This window comes from Biomphalaria glabrata, chromosome 2, assembly GCF_947242115.1.
Source record: "Biomphalaria glabrata chromosome 2, xgBioGlab47.1, whole genome shotgun sequence".
NCBI lineage: Eukaryota > Metazoa > Mollusca > Gastropoda > Planorbidae > Biomphalaria > Biomphalaria glabrata.
In genome coordinates this window covers 22422370-22443340 of record NC_074712.1, presented here as the reverse complement: position 1 = coordinate 22443340, position 20971 = coordinate 22422370, and the positions used below count along the sequence as shown (strand labels likewise).

At 38.5% G+C, this 20971-nt stretch overlaps 1 protein-coding gene across 1 annotated transcript in view; it reads left to right on the top strand.

Annotated features, from left to right (window-relative positions):
* LOC106062913 (atrial natriuretic peptide-converting enzyme-like) overlaps positions 1-20971 on the top strand; it is a 195208-nt gene that overhangs the window by 14497 nt on the left and 159740 nt on the right. Inside the window, exon 2 of the mRNA XM_056019653.1 lies at positions 8002-8396. Coding sequence (XP_055875628.1) covers positions 8337-8396 — 60 coding nt within the window. The 5' untranslated portion in view covers positions 8002-8336. The remainder of the gene's footprint in view (positions 1-8001; positions 8397-20971) is intronic.

Genomic DNA, 20971 nt, shown 5'->3' with positions numbered 1-20971 from the left:
ATGGGCCACCCATGACCCCTTTATCCAAGGCCCAGGAATGCGCCCCGGAGAGGAAACTCTGGTGCTGCTGCAAAGCGGCTAAAACAACACGGGAGACAACAGTTACGGGTTATAAGTCCAACTTGATTGGCGTAATGTATGGACGCCACGGGTTGTCTCTGACGGTGGGAGAGGTCTTCGCGCCTCACTGATCAGCTACCGCCCGCCTCAACCTGGGCAGCCCCCAGTCAGTTAGGTGCTGATCCGCCACAGCCTGCCTGCTCTAATGGGTGCTTAGAGCTTAGTTTAAAACGACAAGTAGGCTGGAAACTTGCACCAAGCAACAAAAGAAGAAAAATTAAACTGAAAAAGAAAATCCCTGTCATGCGACTGGCCACTTGTAATGTCAGGACAATGTGTCCTGGTCTCACTGATGATCTAAGGCAGATCGACGATGCAAGGAAGACGGCAGTTATAAACAACGAGCTAAAAAGGCTACATATTGACATTGCAGCCCTGCAAGAAACCCGACTGGCCGAAAACGGCATGCTCCGCGAGACTGACTACACTTTCTTTTGGAAAGGGAAAGCACAGGATGAGACTCGAATACATGGTGTGGGCTTTGCTGTCAAGAACAGTCTTCTTCCCATGATAGTCCCTCCAGTTGGTGGCTCGGAACGGCTACTAAGCATAAGTATGATGACAGCATCTGGAAAAGTCACTCTAATTAGTGCCTATGCCCCCACACTATGCTCGCTTCAGGAGGACAAAGACAAGTTCTATGAAGACCTCAAAGAAGCCATTGCAAACATTCCTCAAAAAGAACATATGATCCTTCTAGGTGACTTCAATGCCAGAGTAGGATCAGATCACACTACCTGGCCAGACTGTCTTGGGCTTTTTGGAATCGGAAAGATGAATGAGAACGGACAAAGACTGCTTGAATTCTGCACATACCATAAGCTCTGCATTACCAACACATACTTCTGAACAAAACCACAGCACTGTGTCTCATGGAGGCACCCTAGGTCTGGGCACTGGCACCAGCTGGATATGATACTGACACGAAAAAAGGACATTGGAAATATACTGCTGACACGTAGCTACCAAAGCGCGGATTGTGATACTGATCATACTTTAGTGTCCTGCCGGACAAGACTGCTGCCAACTAAGATCCACACTTCACAGGGAAAAAGAAAATCACGCCTGAATACTACTAGCACAAAAAATCCTGATCTTTGCACCGAATTTGAGAACAAATTAGAGGAAGCTTTTAAAAACTTCTCTGTGACTGAGGTAGAAAAAAGCTGGACGTTTATGCGTGATACAATCTACCAAACATCATCACTGGTCTTTGGAAACAAAACCAAGAAAAGCGAAGACTGGTTTGAAGCTAGTCTACCAGAAATGGAAACTGCCACTACGAACAAGAGAGCAGCCATGCTAATCTACAAGAAGGATCCCACCCCAAGCAACTTAAAAAGGCTCAGAGCTGCACGTAACAATGCCCAAAGAGTAGCGAGACAATGTGCTAACAAATACTGGCAGGAGCTATGCGAAGATATTCAATCTTGTGCCGACTGTGGTAACATAAGAGGACTATATGAGGGCATGAGAAAAGCCTTTGGACCTCACACCAGCAAGTGTGCTCCGCTCAAGTCAAAAGATGGCTCAATCATCAGCGATCGTGCGCTGCAAATGGAACGATAGGTAGAACACTATGCAGAACTCTACCAGATTGAAAACGCCATCTCACCAAATGCTGTTTCCAACTTCCCATCACTTCCAGTTTTGACGGAATTAGACGAAACGCCCTCAGTAAAGGAGCTGAGCATTGCCATTGACATGCTTGCACTTGGGAAAACACCCGGAGGAGATGGCATTCCTGCTGAAGTAATTCAGGCTGGAAAACATGCCCTAATCAAACCACTCCATGAACTGCTAAGCTTGTGCTGGGAACAAGGAATGGTCCCCCAGGAATTGAAAGACTCCAACATTGTTACAATTTATAAAAATAAAGGCGACCGCTCTGATTGTAACAATTACAGAGGCATCTCACTGCTTAGCATAGTCGGAAAGGCTTTTGCTAGAGTATTACTAAAGCGATTACAGATCCTGGCAGATCGTGTTTATCCAGAGTCGCAGTGTGGCTTTAGGGCTGGTAGATCTACAACAGATATGATTTTCTCTCTGCGGCAGCTACAGGAGAAGAGCAGAGAACAAAAGCAGCCCCTCTTCATAGCTTTTATTGATTTGACCAAGGCCTTTGACCTTGTTAGCAGAAGCGGTCTGTTTGCTGTACTAGAGAGAATCGGCTGCCCAAATAAGTTAAGAAAACTAGTGTCAGCTTTTCACGAAAATATGCAGGGCACCGTTCAGTTTGAAAGTTCTTCCTCCAGGCCATTCTCCATTAAGAGCGGTGTAAAACAAGGATGTGTACTGGCCCCTACACTATTTGGAATCTTCTTCTCAGTCGTACTATCCAGTGCTTTTAAATCCCTGGAAGACGGAATATACATCCATAGCAGATCCGATGGAAGGCTCTTTAACCTGGCACGTCTTAAAGCCAAAACGAAAAGGCGTCGTATCTTGATAAGGGAGCTGCTGTTTGCCGATGACGCGGCACTCGTATCTCACTCACAAGGAGGTCTACAGAAGCTAGTGAACGCCTTAGCAGCTGCTTGTCAAGAGTTTAGCCTTACTATAAGTCTCTCCAAGACCGAAATCCTGGCACAAGACGTCGCAGAAATACCTATAATACAAATTGGGAACCACACCCTTTCAGTGGTGCAGGAATTTACCTACTTGGGTTCAACAATTGTCAGTAACCTAGACTTAGACATCGAGCTGACAAATGCTCCCACAGCATTGGCAAAACTCTCCAAGCGCGTCTGGGAAAATGGTAAATTGACCACAGCGACCAAAATCCTAGTCAAAAACGCCTGTGTTGTGAGCACTCTCCTTTATGGCAGTGAAAGCTGGTCAACATACATGTACCAAGAGCACAGATTGAATAGTTTCCACTTGCGCTGCCTGAGACGCATAATGGGCATCTCTTGGAGGGACCATGTCTCCAATCAGGAAGTTTTGAGATTGGCCAATATGAACAGCATGTATGCTCTCCTGACACAAAGAAGATTACGCTGGCTCGGACATGTCACCCGCATGCCAGATGGTAGAATCCCGAAAGATATCTTGTATGCTAAGCTTGTGGAAGGAGTCAGACCCAAGGGCCGCCCAAGACTAACATATAGAGATGTCTGCAAGCTAGACATGAGAGCCTCAGGCATCAGTGAAAGTATGTGGGAAAACATAGCCAAAGACCGGAGTGCATGGAGACAGACTGTGCGTGCTGGGACAACCCTTGCTGAGAACAAAAGAATTGAAGCGGCTTTAATCAAGAGGGAAAAAAAGAAAGCTGCCCTGTCTGCTAGCCCTAAATCAGAGGCATACACATGTACGAATTGTGGCAAAGTCTGCCGTTCTAGAATTGGCTTGATTAGCCACACCAGATTCTGCCCCGTCTCAAGATTAAGCCAAAACCAGTGACTCACTTGGGCGCATCCATTGCCTTTCGAGACAAAAGGAGCCATATATATATGTACATTTAAATATATTGATTACCTAGGTCTTTCTAGATTATGTATCTAAAAATTGCAAAATAATAATTATGAGACGAGAGTACTCTTATTTTTGATGTTCAATTACTAGATCTAGATCTAACAAGGTTACAAAGACAGTTTGTGTACAAACACAAACTCAAAATCGGCCCCCGAAGTGGTCCAGCCAGTCAGGTAAAAAGGCAGGTTTCAATATTTTCAGAAAGAATATCATAATGAAATTCTACCAAAGGAGAAGAATGGAGAAAGAAGGTTGACAGATCATGTGTGGTGCCCCAAAGGTCCAGCAGACCAAGGTGAAGTAGAATGTGAAGTTACATGTGAACCTGGCCTAACTGATGTCTTATAATGATCAAATCGATCTTATTGTTTTGTAAAGGGTCAATCTCTTATTCAAAGCCTCAAGAAAAAATAACATTTGCGTAAATAAAAATAGAAAAATTCATATAATTGCTGTAGTGTGGCATTGCGTGAGTATATGAAAAACTACTTATTAATTGTTATTTTAAATTATAGCCAACTTATTTGCATAGTAAATAATTTTTTTCTCTTTAAAAAAAGTTATTTTTTTTTTGTAATTGAATATTTAGTATGACAGAGCTTACATAACTTTGCAATACAAATGTAAAAGAAAATATTTTTTTATTAAAAATCTAAAACCATTTGCGGAAGTGTGTTAAAAATTGTCCATGGCTATAGCCCTTACTAAGTAGCCTCCAGTGTTTGTTACTATTAATAGTGAATAGTTGTAAAAATGGTGTATTTTAGTGAAAAAAATGCTTGCATAATTGATTTTAAAAAATAGACTTTTCGCTTTCAGAAAGAAAAAAAAAGTAGCCGTTGCATAAGAAATTTGAATGGTCTAAAATATCATGATATCCGATTTTCATTTTCTCTTCTAGTTTCTGAGATCTAAACGGGACGGACAGACGGACAGACAGGTCACACAAAACTAATAGTGTCTTTTCCCCTTTCTGGGGCCGCTAAAAATTTAATTATATGTTACATATGTTAGGGTTGAAAAAAACAACATTACTTCTTGTGGCTACTTTACAAAACAACGCCTTGTTTCAACTTTAAAAAAAAAATAAAGACGTTTTTTGTAGTTTTAAAAGATCTCCATGTCCAGTCTAGATATAATATGTATAAGTCTATGGTTTGTAGTCATGCAGTAGTTTATAATTGTATACATTCACTTCACGTACAATTATAAATTAGTGCATGACTTTAGTAAATTGTTTGAAACGTAAAACATCTTTTATTTCCTTACAATCTCCTCTCTAACTTGGATTCAAATCATTTCTAGACACAAAGTACAGATAAGAAAATGAAAAATGAAAAATCTAATTACACTAAGATTCAATACTGAGATTATCAATTTATTTGTTGAGTTGCTGATACGTTTGCCTAAAGAAAATATTTTCATATTCTTTAAAAAAGGAAAAACACGAAGGTGGAAGAAGGAGGTATCAGTTGAAGGAGGAAGAAGGAGGTATCAGTTGAAGGGGGAAGAAGGGGGTATCAGTTGAAGGGGGAAGAAGGAGGTATCAGTTGAAGGGGGAAGAAGGAGGTATCAGTTGAAGGGGGAAGAAGGAGGTATCAGTTGAAGGAGGAAGAAGGAGGTATCAGTTGAAGGGGGAAGAAGGAGGTATCAGTTGAAGGGGGAAGAAGGAGGTATCAGTTGAAGGGGGAAGAAGGAGGTATCAGTTGAAGGGGGAAGAAGGAGGTATCAGTTGAAGGAGAAAGAAGGAGGTATCAGTTGAAGGGGGAAGAAGGAGGTATCAGTTGAAGGGGGAAGAAGGAGGTATCAGTTGAAGGGGGAAGAAGGAGGTATCAGTTGAAGGAGGAAGAAGGAGGTATCAGTTGAAGGGGGAAGAAGGAGGTATCAGTTGAAGGGGGAAGAAGGAGGTATCAGTTGAAGGGGGAAGAAGGAGGTATCAGTTGAAGGGGGAAGAAGGAGGTATCAGTTGAAGGGGGAAGAAGGAGGTATCAGTTGAAGGGGGAAGAAGGAGGTATCAGTTGAAGGGGGAAGAAGGAAGTATCAGTTGAAGGGGGAAGAAGGAGGTATCAGTTGAAGGGGGAAGAAGGAGGTATCAGTTGAAGGGGGAAGAAGGAGGTATCAGTTGAAGGAGGAAGAAGGAGGTATCAGTTGAAGGGGGAAGAAGGAGGTATCAGTTGAAGGGGGAAGAAGGAGGTATCAGTTGAAGGGGGAAGAAGGAGGTATCAGTTGAAGGGGGAAGAAGGAGGTATCAGTTGAAGGGGGAAGAAGGAGGTATCAGTTGAAGGGGGAAGAAGGAGGTATCAGTTGAAGCGGGGAAGAAGGAGGTATCAGTTGAAGGGGGAAGAAGGAGGTATCAGTTGAAGGGGGAAGAAGGAGGTATCAGTTGAAGGGGGAAGAAGGAGGTATCAGTTGAAGGGGGAAGAAGGAGGTATCAGTTGAAGGGGGAAGAAGGAAGTATCAGTTGAAGGGGGAAGAAGGAGGTATCAGTTGAAGGGGGAAGAAGGAGGTATCAGTTGAAGGGGGAAGAAGGAGGTATCAGTTGAAGGGGGAAGAAGGAGGTATCAGTTGAAGGGGGAAGAAGGAGGTATCAGTTGAAGGAGGAAGAAGGAGGTATCAGTTGAAGGGGGAAGAAGGAGGTATCAGTTGAAGGGGGAAGAAGGAGGTATCAGTTGAAGGGGGAAGAAGGAGGTATCAGTTGAAGGGGGAAGAAGGAGGTATCAGTTGAAGGGGGAAGAAGGAGGTATCAGTTGAAGGGGGAAGAAGGAGGTATCAGTAGAAGGGGGAAGAAGGAGGTATCAGTTGAAGGGGGAAGAAGGAGGTATCAGTTGAAGGGGGAAGAAGGAGGTATCAGTTGAAGGAGGAAGAAGGAGGTATCAGTTGAAGGGGGAAGAAGGAGGTATCAGTTGAAGGGGGAAGAAGGAGGTATCAGTGTGAATGTTACTGTGATCGCTTTTTAACGCATAACAAACAGTTGTACGACTTGAATTCAAACTCAAGGCTCCTCAAGGGAACTAATTCAACTTATACCACCACATCTTTCAAGTACGATGTCTTTCCCTTGTTGAACACTATACAAAATAATTAAATTAATTATTATTAATTAAATAATTGTTCCTTTTTTTAAAAGATTGAAATTGATGTTTTATCAGGTACAAAAAAATTGCATGAAATTTTAACCTGATTCTAGATTGGGTGTGGACTAAAACACAACAACTCCAGTGTACCAGACAGAGTGACTTGATATAAACTTTGTAATAAGCTTTGTCTTTTCGCTGTGGAGATAGATACATTTGCCTTGACCCAGTCACAGCTCCTCTGCTCACAGTGTACAATTGGAAGAAAACATCAGGCGGGCGAGGCGTTAACGCGAATGTCATTTCTTCTGGGAAAGATAATATCTAAGAAAGTTGCATTCCATCTTAGGATTTACTCTATAAGTCCAGTTTTTTTAAGCTTACTTGTGTCTTTTAGTTTAGTCCTTCGTTGTAAGGCTTTGTCCTCTTTTTTTTGTCCTACTTTTGACGTGTAGGTATCTTCTACGTCAATCTGTGAATAATCACTTACATTCATTCTGACAATTCTTTTGGTTCTAGATCTAGGTTTAGAGGACGTCAAGATCTAGATCTGGAGAAAAAAAAACAGTGCTTATCTTATCAACACATGCACATACCCGAAATCCTTATTTCAAAGACAAACATCCATCTATATTTGTAATGCTATTTTAAAGTGTTGATGAAGTTGGAGTGTGTCTAAAAGAAAGCGGAAATGACTTACAGCAAATTAAAAGTGAGTTTAATTATTAAACAAGAAAGAAAATTGGCTTCAAAAAAATATCGAGGTCTTATTTTTGGTGCTTTTTTTTATTTATGCTTTATAAGCGGTTCTCAACCTTTTATGCTCGGCGACCCTTTTTTACATTCCCCCAAACACACACATACAGCAATAGAAGAGTAGACAATAATAATCCATATTTTCGATGGTCTTAGGCGACCCCTGGCTAATCGTCAATCGACCCCCAAGGGGTCGCGACCCACATGTTGAGAACCCCTGATTTAGATAAAGAATGCGGCCGTTTAGAAAAATACCGAAAATAGAATAAAAAGGGTTTACAGAAGGTTTGTGTTTGTCGGTTACTGCGACGTTCAGGCTAGGCATGTTTGGAAACCGTTTCCTAGCAAGCACCTAAGACTTGAGACATGTGCACGAATTGTCAGGCGAATTCGTTCGGCAGTTGCTGAGAACTCTTCATTCGTAAATGAATCAGTCAGTGGCATTTTACGGATACAATTGATAGCTGGGCTACATAGATATTGATGATATTGCTATTTATATTGTCATTTATACAGCATCTGACTATATGTATACTTTATATTTATACTTTATATTTTATTTTCTTTGCAGGGATAAATCGAGGTCGATGTTTAAGCACTAGGACAATGAACCAACAGAATCTAGTTGGACAATGAACCAGCAGCCCAGAATAAGTGAATCTAGTGGGACAAGTAACCAGCAGCCCAGAACAAAGTGAATCTAGAGAGACAATGATAAACTATGTTTTAGCGTTGGTTTCTTTCTTTTCATTTTTTTTTCTGCAAGCTAACCGGAAGTTGTGAACCAAGCGGAAGGGAAGAAAATAAAACGCCTAGGAGTTGTTTCTGAACAATAATTTTGTTTCGTCTGCGGCTGGCCATTATCACGTGACTAGGATGTGATTGGCTGCATCGACAAGTGTACCAATGCCACTTGCGAACATGAGAAGTAGCAGACCGCTGGAAGTGATTGGTTATTGTTGCAGGGTAAGTGTCAGGCTACCATTATTGATGTTTATGTTTACAAATTAAAACATGTGACTTGAAACTTCAATCTTTGTCTGGTTCCAATGATTGAACTTGTGTGTGTCCCATTTCTGAAACATTTTTCTAGAGTCTATTTCTTTGACTCTGACAAGAGGACAAGACACAGACAGTAGAATACAGGTCTGGAATATTAATTAGAAGACTCTAAAAAGAAAGGAAGTTAATATGTTGATATCGCCGATAAAGCACAGGACATCGGGACCAGAACACAATAAATTCTAATCAGTCTAGCGGTGATGTTTCCCTCCCTTTGAATGCGCTCTTCGTAGCCTCCGTTATTGATCTGTACAAGGGCATTAACTACCTTGGTAATTACTCTATCCGAGATTCTGTCCCCTGACGAATAGATTTATCATTCTCGCTCCCCATCCTTCTTGTGTCCCCTCTTCCCTCTCTCTACTCTCTATCTCTTCTCTCTCCCGCTCACTTCTCTTTCTCTCTATACTCTCTATCTCTTCTCTCTCTACTCTCTCTCTCTTCTCTCTCTCTACTCTCTATCTCTTCTCTCTCTCTCCTCTCTATCTCTTCTCTCTCTCCTCTCTCTCTTCTCTCTCTACTATCTCTTCTCTCTCTCTCCTCTCTATCTCTTCTCTCTCTCTCTATCTCTTCTCTCTCTCCTCTCTATCTCTTCTCTCTCTCTCCTCTCTCTCCTCTCTATCTCTTCTCTCTCTCCTCTCTATCTCTTCTCTCTCTCCTCTCTATCTCTTCTCTCTCTATCTATCTCTTCTCTCTCTATCTCTTCTCTCTCTATCTCTTCTCTCTCTCTACTCTCTATCTCTTCTCTCTCTCCTCTCTATCTTTCTCTCTCTCCTCTCTATCTCTTCTCTCTCTCTCTATCTCTTCTCTCTCTATCTCTTTCTCTACTCTCTATCTCGTCTCTCTCTCTCTCTCTCTATCTCTTCTCTCTCTCTACTCTCTCTCTCTACTCTCTATCTCTTCTCTCTCTCCTCTCTATCTCTTCTCTCTATCTCTTCTCTCTCTCCTCTCTATCTCTTCTCTCTCTACTCTCTATCTCGTCCCTCTCTCTCTCTCCTCTCTATCTCTTCTCTCTCTCTACTCTCTATCTCTTCTCTCTCTCTCCTCTATATCTCTATCTCTACTCTTTCTCTCTCTCTACTCTCTCTCTCTTCTCTCTCTCTCTACTCTCTATTTCTATCTCTACTCTCTATCTCTATCTCTTCTCTCTCTCTACTCTCTATCTCTATCTCTACTCTCTATCTCTATCTCTTCTCTTTCTGAAATAAATGTAGAACTATCAATCACATACAAACATTCTAATGACTGAATTGGTATTATCGTTTACTTACTACTCTTTCGCTGTACGAAGTAAACGATCTGTTGCTAAATGTGAGGTCTAGTGCTCTTAATTTCACTCTCTTCTTGGCTGGAAAATAATTGAGTATTTTGAGTGGCACTATTTTTTGTATTGACTCTGTCCGTTTGTTCGTCAACCGGACTCAAAAACAAACAAAAAATTGCTACGTAAAAAAAAAAAAGATTTTATCGGATTTTATTTGTAAATAATGTGACAGCTACTTTCAATCTTAAGTGGGCATTTCGTTGTTTGTCAAATGAAACATTGAAACATTGAACAAATACTCAATTTGAAACAAGACTAAAAGAATTATTTATAAAGCTCTATATATTTCGCGTATTGGTCTGTGGCAGGGGCGGACTGGCTATATGGGCAAACGGGCAAATGCCCGGTGGGCCGGTACCAAATGGGCCTGTCTGGTCGCGACCAAAGAAAAAAAAATTAAATGCAGACAACTTTAAAAAAAAAAGTGACAGCAGCAAGACACAAAGACCCGAACACGTTATCTTGTTTTTTTTGTTTTTTGTTTTTTTTAAATTATTATTACAATTAATTTTGTTTCAAATTCAACAAGAATAAAATTTAAGAATTACACTATACACTGTACGTGTTATCATTTGTAAAACGTTAGACCGTACTTTCTGCTATGCACGAGCGGCATGGCCTTCAACACTACTTTGATGTCTTCAAGACTGTCTGGCCTGATCATTTTGCTGGTCGGCATGGGCCTTTGATGGCACTCCTATTTTTGTTTTACTCCTTCCCTCACCCGTTTTTTTTTTTATGGTTCCATTGAAAGTTAACGAAAAAGAGGGATGGGGGAGGTTAAGTTAGATATAATGCGTCAAAAGGGGAGACAATTAGTTCGTTAACAAAACTTAATAGAAGTTAACTTAAACACATACACACAGCCGCAAAATAGCAAACCACCCAACTTATTCATAGTTCAATATAGGTATTACCGTATAAAGTTCTACTTTCTGCGATTTGAAAAGAAAAAAGTAAGTTTCTTGTTGTTTATTTGTAATAACATAGATCTAAAAATACTAACACTTAAGGCTTACAAAAAATATATTATTTAATTAAAACATAAATCTAGATAGAAATCAATACCCATACCATTATGATTTTATGATTAATGGCAAAATTATGCTTAGTATGAAGTCATTGATGATGAAAATTATTTCAATAATTTATATAGCGCTGTCACATCCGATATTTAATGAAAGATTTAGAATCATTTATATTTTAAATAATATATTCATATACAAATCGCGTTTTTGAGAATGTACTAGGACGAAGCAAGAGCTTTTCACATTTAGAAGTACCTCTCTAACCGTTCTGCTTTCTCTTATCTTGTAAAGGAATATATATATATATATAGTTCGTCCATCGTGGTTCGATGATGACCACTTTGTCATCCAGGGGGCTGAGGGCTTTGCACTGGGGTTTTATGCCTCCTCATGTGGCTGGTGAGACCTATGTGAGCCCGGAATGTTCGGCCGCACACTGGGCAGGTTATTCCAGCTGGAGCTAGTGTCAATTGTCATGCTTTTCTTTTCTGGCGTTTTTCTTCTGCCAGCGTTGTTCTTTTTTCCTCAGCAACCTGTGCGCCAGTTTTCACAGCGCGACGCCATGATGCTCTGTCATGTGCCTCTGTCTCCCAGGTGCCAGGGTCTATGCTGAACGCCTTCAGAGAAGCTTTGAGGGTGTCCCTGAAGCGCTTTCTTTGCCCACCTTGCGAGCGCTTTCCTTCGCTTAGTTCCCCATACAAGAGTCGTTTAGGGATGCGGTGGTCTTCCATTCTGTAGACGTGACCTGCCCATCGCAACTGGGACTGCATCAGGATTGTGTGGATGCTTTGCAGACACGCTCTTCGAAGGACTTGAGTATCTGGTATTTTATCTTGCCATTTGAGATTTAGTATTTTTCTCAGACATGTCATGTGGAAGTGGTTTAGTTTCTTTGCATGTTAACTTTACACTATCCATGTTTCTGAGTCATAGAGCAATGTAGGGAGGACGACGGCTCGATAGACCCCTAATTTTGTATTTGTGGTGATACCACTTTAAAGGAATGGGTTGCCTGAGTCAGCCAGGAAAACCAAAGACTTAGCATATTTTAAGTCACAGATCAACATGCATGACTAGATTGACACATGAAATGCGTAGGACCTAATTATTATTTTTATATTTTTGAAGAAACGTCTGTAATCTATAAGTAATATCAAAAAGTTTGAAACTCATTAAGGCTGCTATTGTAGTGTTTATAGTTTTCAGACTACATACATGTATAAATAGAATACATTATGTAAGCCTACGAAAGCATACATCCAGTTTTCGATGCGTTATCAAACTTTATATATTTTGAATAGATTTAGGCTTACACACATGTTAAAACACATGGGCGTAGCCGAGAGGGGAGGAGTTCAAACCATCACCGGCCTCAGATCTCATTGTCTGAAAGGGTAACTTTACTTACTTCCCCATTGCAGTCAACTTAAGCAAACTACAGTCACCAAATTTCATGAGCGTAGCCAAAAGGGGTTTTGTCGTCCCCCCCTCCCCCACACAAACACCTACAATACAAAAACTACCAGTCGCTGGACTCCACTGAATAGAATATTTAGTTTTTGATTTTTTTTAGCGGAAGAATAGCAGGCTAATTGCACTGTAGATACCTCAAAATATGCATTTTTTAAAACTTAAAATAACGTAAATGCTTGGATCCGTTCGCCCCGGACCCCATTGGGGGAGCTTACAGCGCTCCCCGACTCCCTAGCTGTCCCTTGGCGGTGTATACTGCCTTTCACTAATTATAGGGAGTATTCTAGGGTAGAAAAAACGTTTGAAAGAATGAAAGATATGAATATAATGAAGATTAATTACATATAGACACACACTAATATATATATATATATATATAAATTGCGGAGAGGTTTAAAATCCCCCCCCCACACACACACCGAAAATATATGACATGACATTTGTGGGCCGGTTTATATGGTAATGCCCGGGCCGGTTTTGATACCCAGTCCGCCCCTGGTCTGTGGCATTCAATCAAAAAGAAATAATCACCCGTTATATTATTACTGAGATATATGCATATTTTTTTTTGTCAAATTAATGCAATGCAAGTGTAATTATTAAAAATTATGTCCCTAAGGGAAAGTTTGTTTTTTGGTAAGTGAAACAGTTGGATTTTTTTGCTAATAGGAAACCTCAGAATTTGCGCTATTCAAATTTTAGCTTTGTCATCATGGGAATCCTTGGGCCTTAGGTCTCTTTTCTTTACCTCTTTTTTTGGGCCCTCCACCCTTTTTTGTGGGCTTTTTATTTATTTTTTTAAGATCTTACTTTTATATATATATATATATTAATGTATTTATTAACTTTAAAAAAAAAATATTTATTTACTTCAAGCTGCGTTGTATGTTTAGTTAAAGCAATAAAGTTAGTCAAGAATAGGTTTATATTTATTATTATATTATTTTGTTGTTGTTTTTTTTGTTTTTTTACTATTAATTATATGTCTTATGGCCTATTATTTTTCATGCTGGTATAATTAAAATTGTAGGGAAGGGTTATATTTTTGTACATATTTACAAACAAAAGGGTGTCCGTTATTATGCATATTTACAAACGTTTTTAAATTAAGATTTAATAAATAATTTATGTTAATCGGAAATTCAGTCTCCTCTGCTATGCAAATGTCAAGTATTGTAAGGTTTGAGTATGACTAGACTTACTAAGTTTCTGTAGTACAAACATCCTTTAGTTCTTAGAAATGTAACTCCCCAATAGCTTCCTAACAATAGGTCAAGATAAATGATTTGTTAACGAAACAAGAAGACTAATTTCTCTGTAAGACATCTCACTGTCGATAACCCAAAACTTTAATGGGAGAGAATCTTCAGGAAAGACAACTGGTGTATATTTTACGCCTGCAGACTGTCTGGACAAAATATGAGGAATGGGGGAGATGTCAAGAAGTAAGTTGAAGCCGAGATATTGTCAGTTCTACTGTTCAGCTTACATACAAACATCAATCATTGAACTGTCTTCAGGAAACATGGGATCTATAAAGAAATCATCTGTCTGGAAGCTCAAATCATTGAGTCTGAAAGTTGACATCATTATATCAGGATGTTCACATCATTGAGTATAGATGATCATTGCATTGAGCCTAGTTGTTAACAGTCATAGGAGACTTTTTACCCACCACCAATGCCTGACTCTAGATTCAGCTATATCTCTGTACAGGAGATAAATCCAGCTAGATGTATGACTCCATTACTTTCTAAATCTAAACTGTAGTGGATATTTTACTGGTGACTAACTTCACTAACGTCTGCACAAGTTTTGGATAAAAGTGGTTTCAACGTGAGCAATAAATGATGTGTCCTATAACTTGGTCCATGGTTCCATTTTCTAGCTAGCCTGGGCCATGGCTCCAACGTTTAGCTGATCATGTGTCCTATAACCTGGTCCATGGCTCCACTGTCTAAATAATCTGGTCCATGGCTCCAACGTTTAGTTGATCATGTGTCCTATACCCTGGTCCATGGCTCCACTGTCTAACTAATCTGGTCCATGGCTCCAACGTTTAGTTGATCATGTGTCCTATACACTGGCCCATGGCTCCACTGTCTAACTAATCTGGTTCATGGCTCCAACGTTTAGTTGATCATGTGTCCTATAACCCTGTCCATGGCTCCAATGTTTAGCTGATCATTCAGTCTGCCAGGTAACGAGCCTTGTGTCAGTCCTACAGGCGGCTAGAGTATCAATAGTAATTGTGATCGCATCACGATGGCTTGGTATTCATTGTAGCGTCACTAAAATACCACAGGGTTGACCTATTTCATTTGAAACAACGATAAGATAGGGAGGTATTGTGTTCTGGTATTTCATTAAAGTCAGTGAGTACACAAAGTTAGAACAAGTCAGTGAGTACACAGAGTTAGAACAAGTCAGTGAGTACACAAAGTTAGAACAAGTTAGTGAGTACACAAAGTTAAAACAAGTCAGTGAGTACACAAAGTTAGAACAAGTCAGTGAGTACACAAAGTTAGAACAAGTTAGTGAGTACAGAAAGTTAGAACACGTCAGAGAGTACACAAAGTTAGAACACGTCAGTGAGTACACAAAGTTAGAACACGTCAGTGAGTACACAAAGTTAGAACAAGTCAGTGAGTACACAAAGTTAGAACAAGTCAGTGAGTACACAAAGTTAGAACACGTCAGAGAGTACACAAAGTTAGAACAAGTCAGTGAGTACACAAAGTTAGAACAAGTCAGTGAGTACACAAAGTTAGAACAAGTCAGTGAGTACACAAAATTAGAACAAGTCAGAGAGTACACAAAGTTAGAACAAGTCAGTGAGTACACAAAGTTAGAACAAGTCAGTGAGTACACAAAGTTAGAACAAGTCAGAGAGTACACAAAGTTAGAACAAGTCAGTGAGTACACAAAGTTAGAACACGTCAGTGAGTACAGAAAGTTAAAACAAGTCAGTGAGTACACAAAGTTAGAACAAGTCAGTGAGTACACAAAGTTAGAACAAGTCAGTGAGTACACAAAGTTAGAACAAGTCAGAGAGTACACAAAGTTAGAACAAGTCAGTGAGTACACAAAGTTAGAACACGTCAGTGAGTACACAAAGTTAGAACAAGTCAGTGAGTACACAAAGTTAGAACAAGTCAGAGAGTACACAAAGTTAGAACAAGTCAGTGAGTACAGAAAGTTAGAACAAGTCAGTGAGTACAGAAAGTTAGAACAAGTCAGTGAGTACACAAAGTTAGAACACGTCAGTGAGTACAGAAAGTTAGAACAAGTCAGTGAGTACACAAAGTTAGAACAAGTCAGTGAGTACACAAAGTTAGAACAAGTCAGTGAGTACACAAAGTTAGAACAAGTCAGTGAGTACACAGAGTTAGAACAAGTCAGTGAGTACACAAAGTTAGAACAAGTCAGTGAGTACACAAAGTTAGAACAAGTTAGTGAGTACACAGAGTTAGAACAAGTCAGTGAGTACACAGAGTTAGAACAAGTCAGTGAGTACACAAAGTTAGAACAATTCAGTGAGTACACAAAGTTAGAACAAGTTAGTGAGTACACAGAGTTAGAACAAGTCAGTGAGTACACAAAGTTAGAACAAGTCAGTGAGTACACAAAGTTAGAACAAGTTAGTGAGTACACAGAGTTAGAACAAGTCAGTGAGTACACAATGTTAGAACAAGTCAGTGAGTACACAAAGTTAGAACAAGTTAGTGAGTACACAGAGTTAGAACAAGTCAGTGAGTACACAAAGTTAGAACAAGTCAGTGAGTACACAAAGTTAGAACAAGTCAGTGAGTACACAAAGTTAGAAAACGTCAGTGAGTACACAAAGTTAGAACAAGTTAGTGAGTACACAAAGTTAGAACAAGTTAGTGAGGACACAAAGTTAGAACACGTCAGTGAGTACACAAAGTTAGAACAAGTCAGTGAGTACACAATGTCAGAGCAACCATTGGTTGACTTGGAAGTTTGTGAATGATTAACAGTTAGACAAGAGAATTAAATGTTTGAGTTTGAATGTTGACTTATACCTTGGAAAGATATTTTAAAATAATTGTAGAGTCTAAATGGTTTTTAAATGAAATGAATGACCAGATGGCTGAGCCTCTCTCTGTTGAAGAATTTCATAAGGAAGGATTCTTAACTGAAACAATACGAACAATAAAGGATGGGGTAAAGACGACCAATCTAAAGAGTTGCTTTCGTATTCTGTTAGTTCTAAGTGTAAGTCTACATGGCGATTAGAATAGAAAGTTTCTTAAGTCTCCCAACAGTGTAGAAAAACTGCAGCTCACGTCGTTTTCTATCTATTGCGTACAACTCTTGGGCTATTATTGGTTTGGGAGAAAGTCTCTAAGGGTTACGTTCAGGCATTGAACGTGTGGATGAAACTCCAATATCTTTCAGACTATCAAAACAGCTCGTGTCGATGAGAGAAATTGGATATATCATTAAATGAGGCCACAAAGAGTATATTACATTTCATGGTATTCTTGTATTAAATGACTTCTTTCTTAATCCCTGATTTATTATAGTGACCATGTACGTCATCAATGAGCCAAACTATGTTCTACTGACACTGTGCGTGCACAGAAACAAACCCAATCTTTCATCAGATAATCTCAAAAATAAAATATCTCATTGCATAGGCGGCGCACCCTTTAATTGAGTTGGTCTCAAGTTAATTGCTGGCCTATATCTTCTGTAGAGATTTTAAATATTTCAAAATAAAAATATCATTAATACAAATGTATACTAAAATAGAATAGCCGACTTTATTTTATAATGACAGCAAGTGTGTTCCCCTTTATCTTTCTGTTGGTGTATCCGCCCCTGGATACTCAAGTTAATGCTATCAAAATGATTTGCGTGAGAGACTTATAGTTTCATTTGCACTGTGTTTTTGCCTACAGTAGCAACCAACGATGGAGTGACTTGCAGTCAGTAACTTTCTCAGCCCTATTGGTTTGCAAGATAGTTATTGTTCACACTTATATTTAATAAAACGAAAATATAATGACGTCATTGATGTGGTACTTATAACTTACTGTTGGACTCGACACTTAAAGTCTAGCGATGTAGAATGATGGTCGTGCAATCTAGCGGAAAGGGGAATAACTGTACCAGAAAATGTTTTAAAAGGATTTTTCAAATTAGTTTTTTTTTTATGTCCCCATTTCTAAAATTAGATCTTACTATTATCTGCTAGGGCACTTCTAAAATTAGATTTTACTATCATTTGCTAGGGCACTTCTAAAATTAGATCTTACTATCATCTGCTAGGGCACTTCTAAAATTAGATCTTACTATCATCTGCTAGGGCACTTCTAAAATTATATCTTACTATCATCTGCTAGGGCACTTCTAAAATTAGATCTTACTATCATCTGCTAGGGAACTTCTAAAATTAGATCTTACTATCATCTGCTAGGGAACTTCTAAAATTAGATCTTACTATCATTTGCTAGGGAACTTCTAAAATTAGATCTTACTATCATTTGCTAGGGCACTTCTAAAATTAGATCTTACTATCATCTGCTAGGGAACTTCTAAAATTAGATCTTACTATCATCTGCTAGGGCACTTCTAAAATTAGATCTTACTATCATCTGCTAGGGCACTTCTAAAATTAGATCTTACTATCATCTGCTAGGGAACTTCTAAAATTAGATCTTACTATCATCTGCTAGGGAACTTCTAAAATTAGATCTTACTATCATTTGCTAGGGAACTTCTAAAATTAGATCTTACTATCATCTGCTAGGGCACTTCTAAAATTAGATCTTACTATCATCTGCTAGGGAACTTCTAAAATTAGATCTTACTATCATCTGCTAGGGCACTTCTAAAATTAGATCTTACTATCATCTGCTAGGGAACTTCTAAAATTAGATCTTACTATCATTTGCTAGGGAACTTCTAAAATTAGATCTTACTATCATTTGCTAGGGCACTTCTAAAATTAGATCTTACTATCATCTGCTAGGGCACTTCTAAAATTAGATCTTACTATCATCTGCTAGGGCACTTCTAAAATTAGATTTTACTATCATCTGCTAGGGCACTTCTAAAATTAGATCTTACTATCATCTGCTAGGGCACTTCTAAAATTAGATCTTACTATCATCTGCTAGGGAACTTCTAAAATTAGATCTTACTATCATCTGCTAGGGCACTTCTAAAATTAGATCTTACTATCATCTGCTAGGGCACTTCTAAAATTAGATCTTACTATCATCTGCTAGGGAACTTCTAAAATTAGATCTTACTATCATCTGCTAGGGAACTTCTAAAATTAGATCTTACTATCATTTGCTAGGGAACTTCTAAAATTAGATCTTACTATCATCTGCTAGGGCACTTCTAAAATTAGATCTTACTATCATCTGCTAGGGAACTTCTAAAATTAGATCTTACTATCATCTGCTAGGGAACTTCTAAAATTAGATCTTACTATCATTTGCTAGGGAACTTCTAAAATTAGATCTTACTATCATTTGCTAGGGCACTTCTAAAATTAGATCTTACTATCATCTGCTAGGGCACTTCTAAAATTAGATCTTACTATCATCTGCTAGGGCACTTCTAAAATTAGATCTTACTATCATCTGCTAGGGCACTTCTAAAATTAGATCTTACTATCATCTGCTAGGGCACTTCTAAAATTAGATCTTACTATCATCTGCTAGGGAACTTCTAAAATTAGATCTTACTATCATTTGCTAGGGCACTTCTAAAATTAGATCTTACTATCATCTGCTAGGGAACTTCTAAAATTAGATCTTACTATCATCTGCTAGGGCACTTCTAAAATTAGATCTTACTATCATCTGCTAGGGCACTTCTAAAATTAGATCTTACTATCATCTGCTAGGGAACTTCTAAAATTAGATCTTACTATCATCTGCTAGGGAACTTCTAAAATTAGATCTTACTATCATTTGCTAGGGAACTTCTAAAATTAGATCTTACTATCATCTGCTAGGGCACTTCTAAAATTAGATCTTACTATCATCTGCTAGGGAACTTCTAAAATTAGATCTTACTATCATCTGCTAGGGCACTTCTAAAATTAGATCTTACTATCATCTGCTAGGGAACTTCTAAAATTAGATCTTACTATCATTTGCTAGGGAACTTCTAAAATTAGATCTTACTATCATTTGCTAGGGCACTTCTAAAATTAGATCTTACTATCATCTGCTAGGGCACTTCTAAAATTAGATCTTACTATCATCTGCTAGGGCACTTCTAAAATTAGATCTTACTATCATCTGCTAGGGCACTTCTAAAATTAGATCTTACTATCATCTGCTAGGGCACTTCTAAAATTAGATCTTACTATCATCTGCTAGGGAACTTCTAAAATTAGATCTTACTATCATCTGCTAGGGCACTTCTAAAATTAGATCTTACTATCATCTGCTAGGGCACTTCTAAAATTAGATCTTACTATCATCTGCTAGGGAACTTCTAAAATTAGATCTTACTATCATCTGCTAGGGAACTTCTAAAATTAGATCTTACTATCATTTGCTAGGGAACTTCTAAAATTAGATCTTACTATCATCTGCTAGGGCACTTCTAAAATTAGATCTTACTATCATCTGCTAGGGAACTTCTAAAATTAGATCTTACTATCATCTGCTAGGGAACTTCTAAAATTAGATCTTACTATCATTTGCTAGGGAACTTCTAAAATTAGATCTTACTATCATTTGCTAGGGCACTTCTAAAATTAGATCTTACTATCATCTGCTAGGGCACTTCTAAAATTAGATCTTACTATCATCTGCTAGGGCACTTCTAAAATTAGATCTTACTATCATCTGCTAGGGCACTTCTAAAATTAGATCTTACTATCATCTGCTAGGGCACTTCTAAAATTAGATCTTACTATCATCTGCTAGGGAACTTCTAAAATTAGATCTTACTATCATTTGCTAGGGAACTTCTAAAATTAGATCTTACTATCATCTGCTAGGGCACTTCTAAAATTAGATCTTACTATCATCTGCTAGGGAACTTCTAAAATTAGATCTAACTATCATCTGCTAGGGCACTTCTAAAATTAGATCTTACTATCATCTGCTAGGGAACTTCTAAAATTAGATCTTACTATCATCGGCTAGGGCACTTCTAAAATTAGATCTTACTATCATCTGCTAGGGAACTTCTAAAATTAGATCTAACTATCATCTGCTAGGGCACTTCTAAAATTAGATCTTACTATCATCGGCTAGGGCACTTCTAAAATTAGATCTTACTATCATCTGCTAGGGAACTTCTAAAATTAGATCTAACTATCATCTGCTAGGGCACTTCTAAAATTAGATCTTACTATCATCGGCTAGGGCACTTCTAAAATTAGATCTTACTATCATCTGCTAAAACTAGATCTTTCTATTAATTGCTAGGGTACTTCTAAAACTAGACCTTACTTTCTTCTGCTTTCGCACTTCTAAAACTAGATTTTATTGACATTCGCTAGAACACCTCTAAAACTAGATGTTACTGTCATCTACAAGAGCACTTCTCAAACTAGATCTGTCATTTGCTAGAGCACTTTTAAGACTTTGTAAAAATACATTATTAACATCTTAGAAAACTGCATGTTATGGTGTGTATGTTGTCAGGGG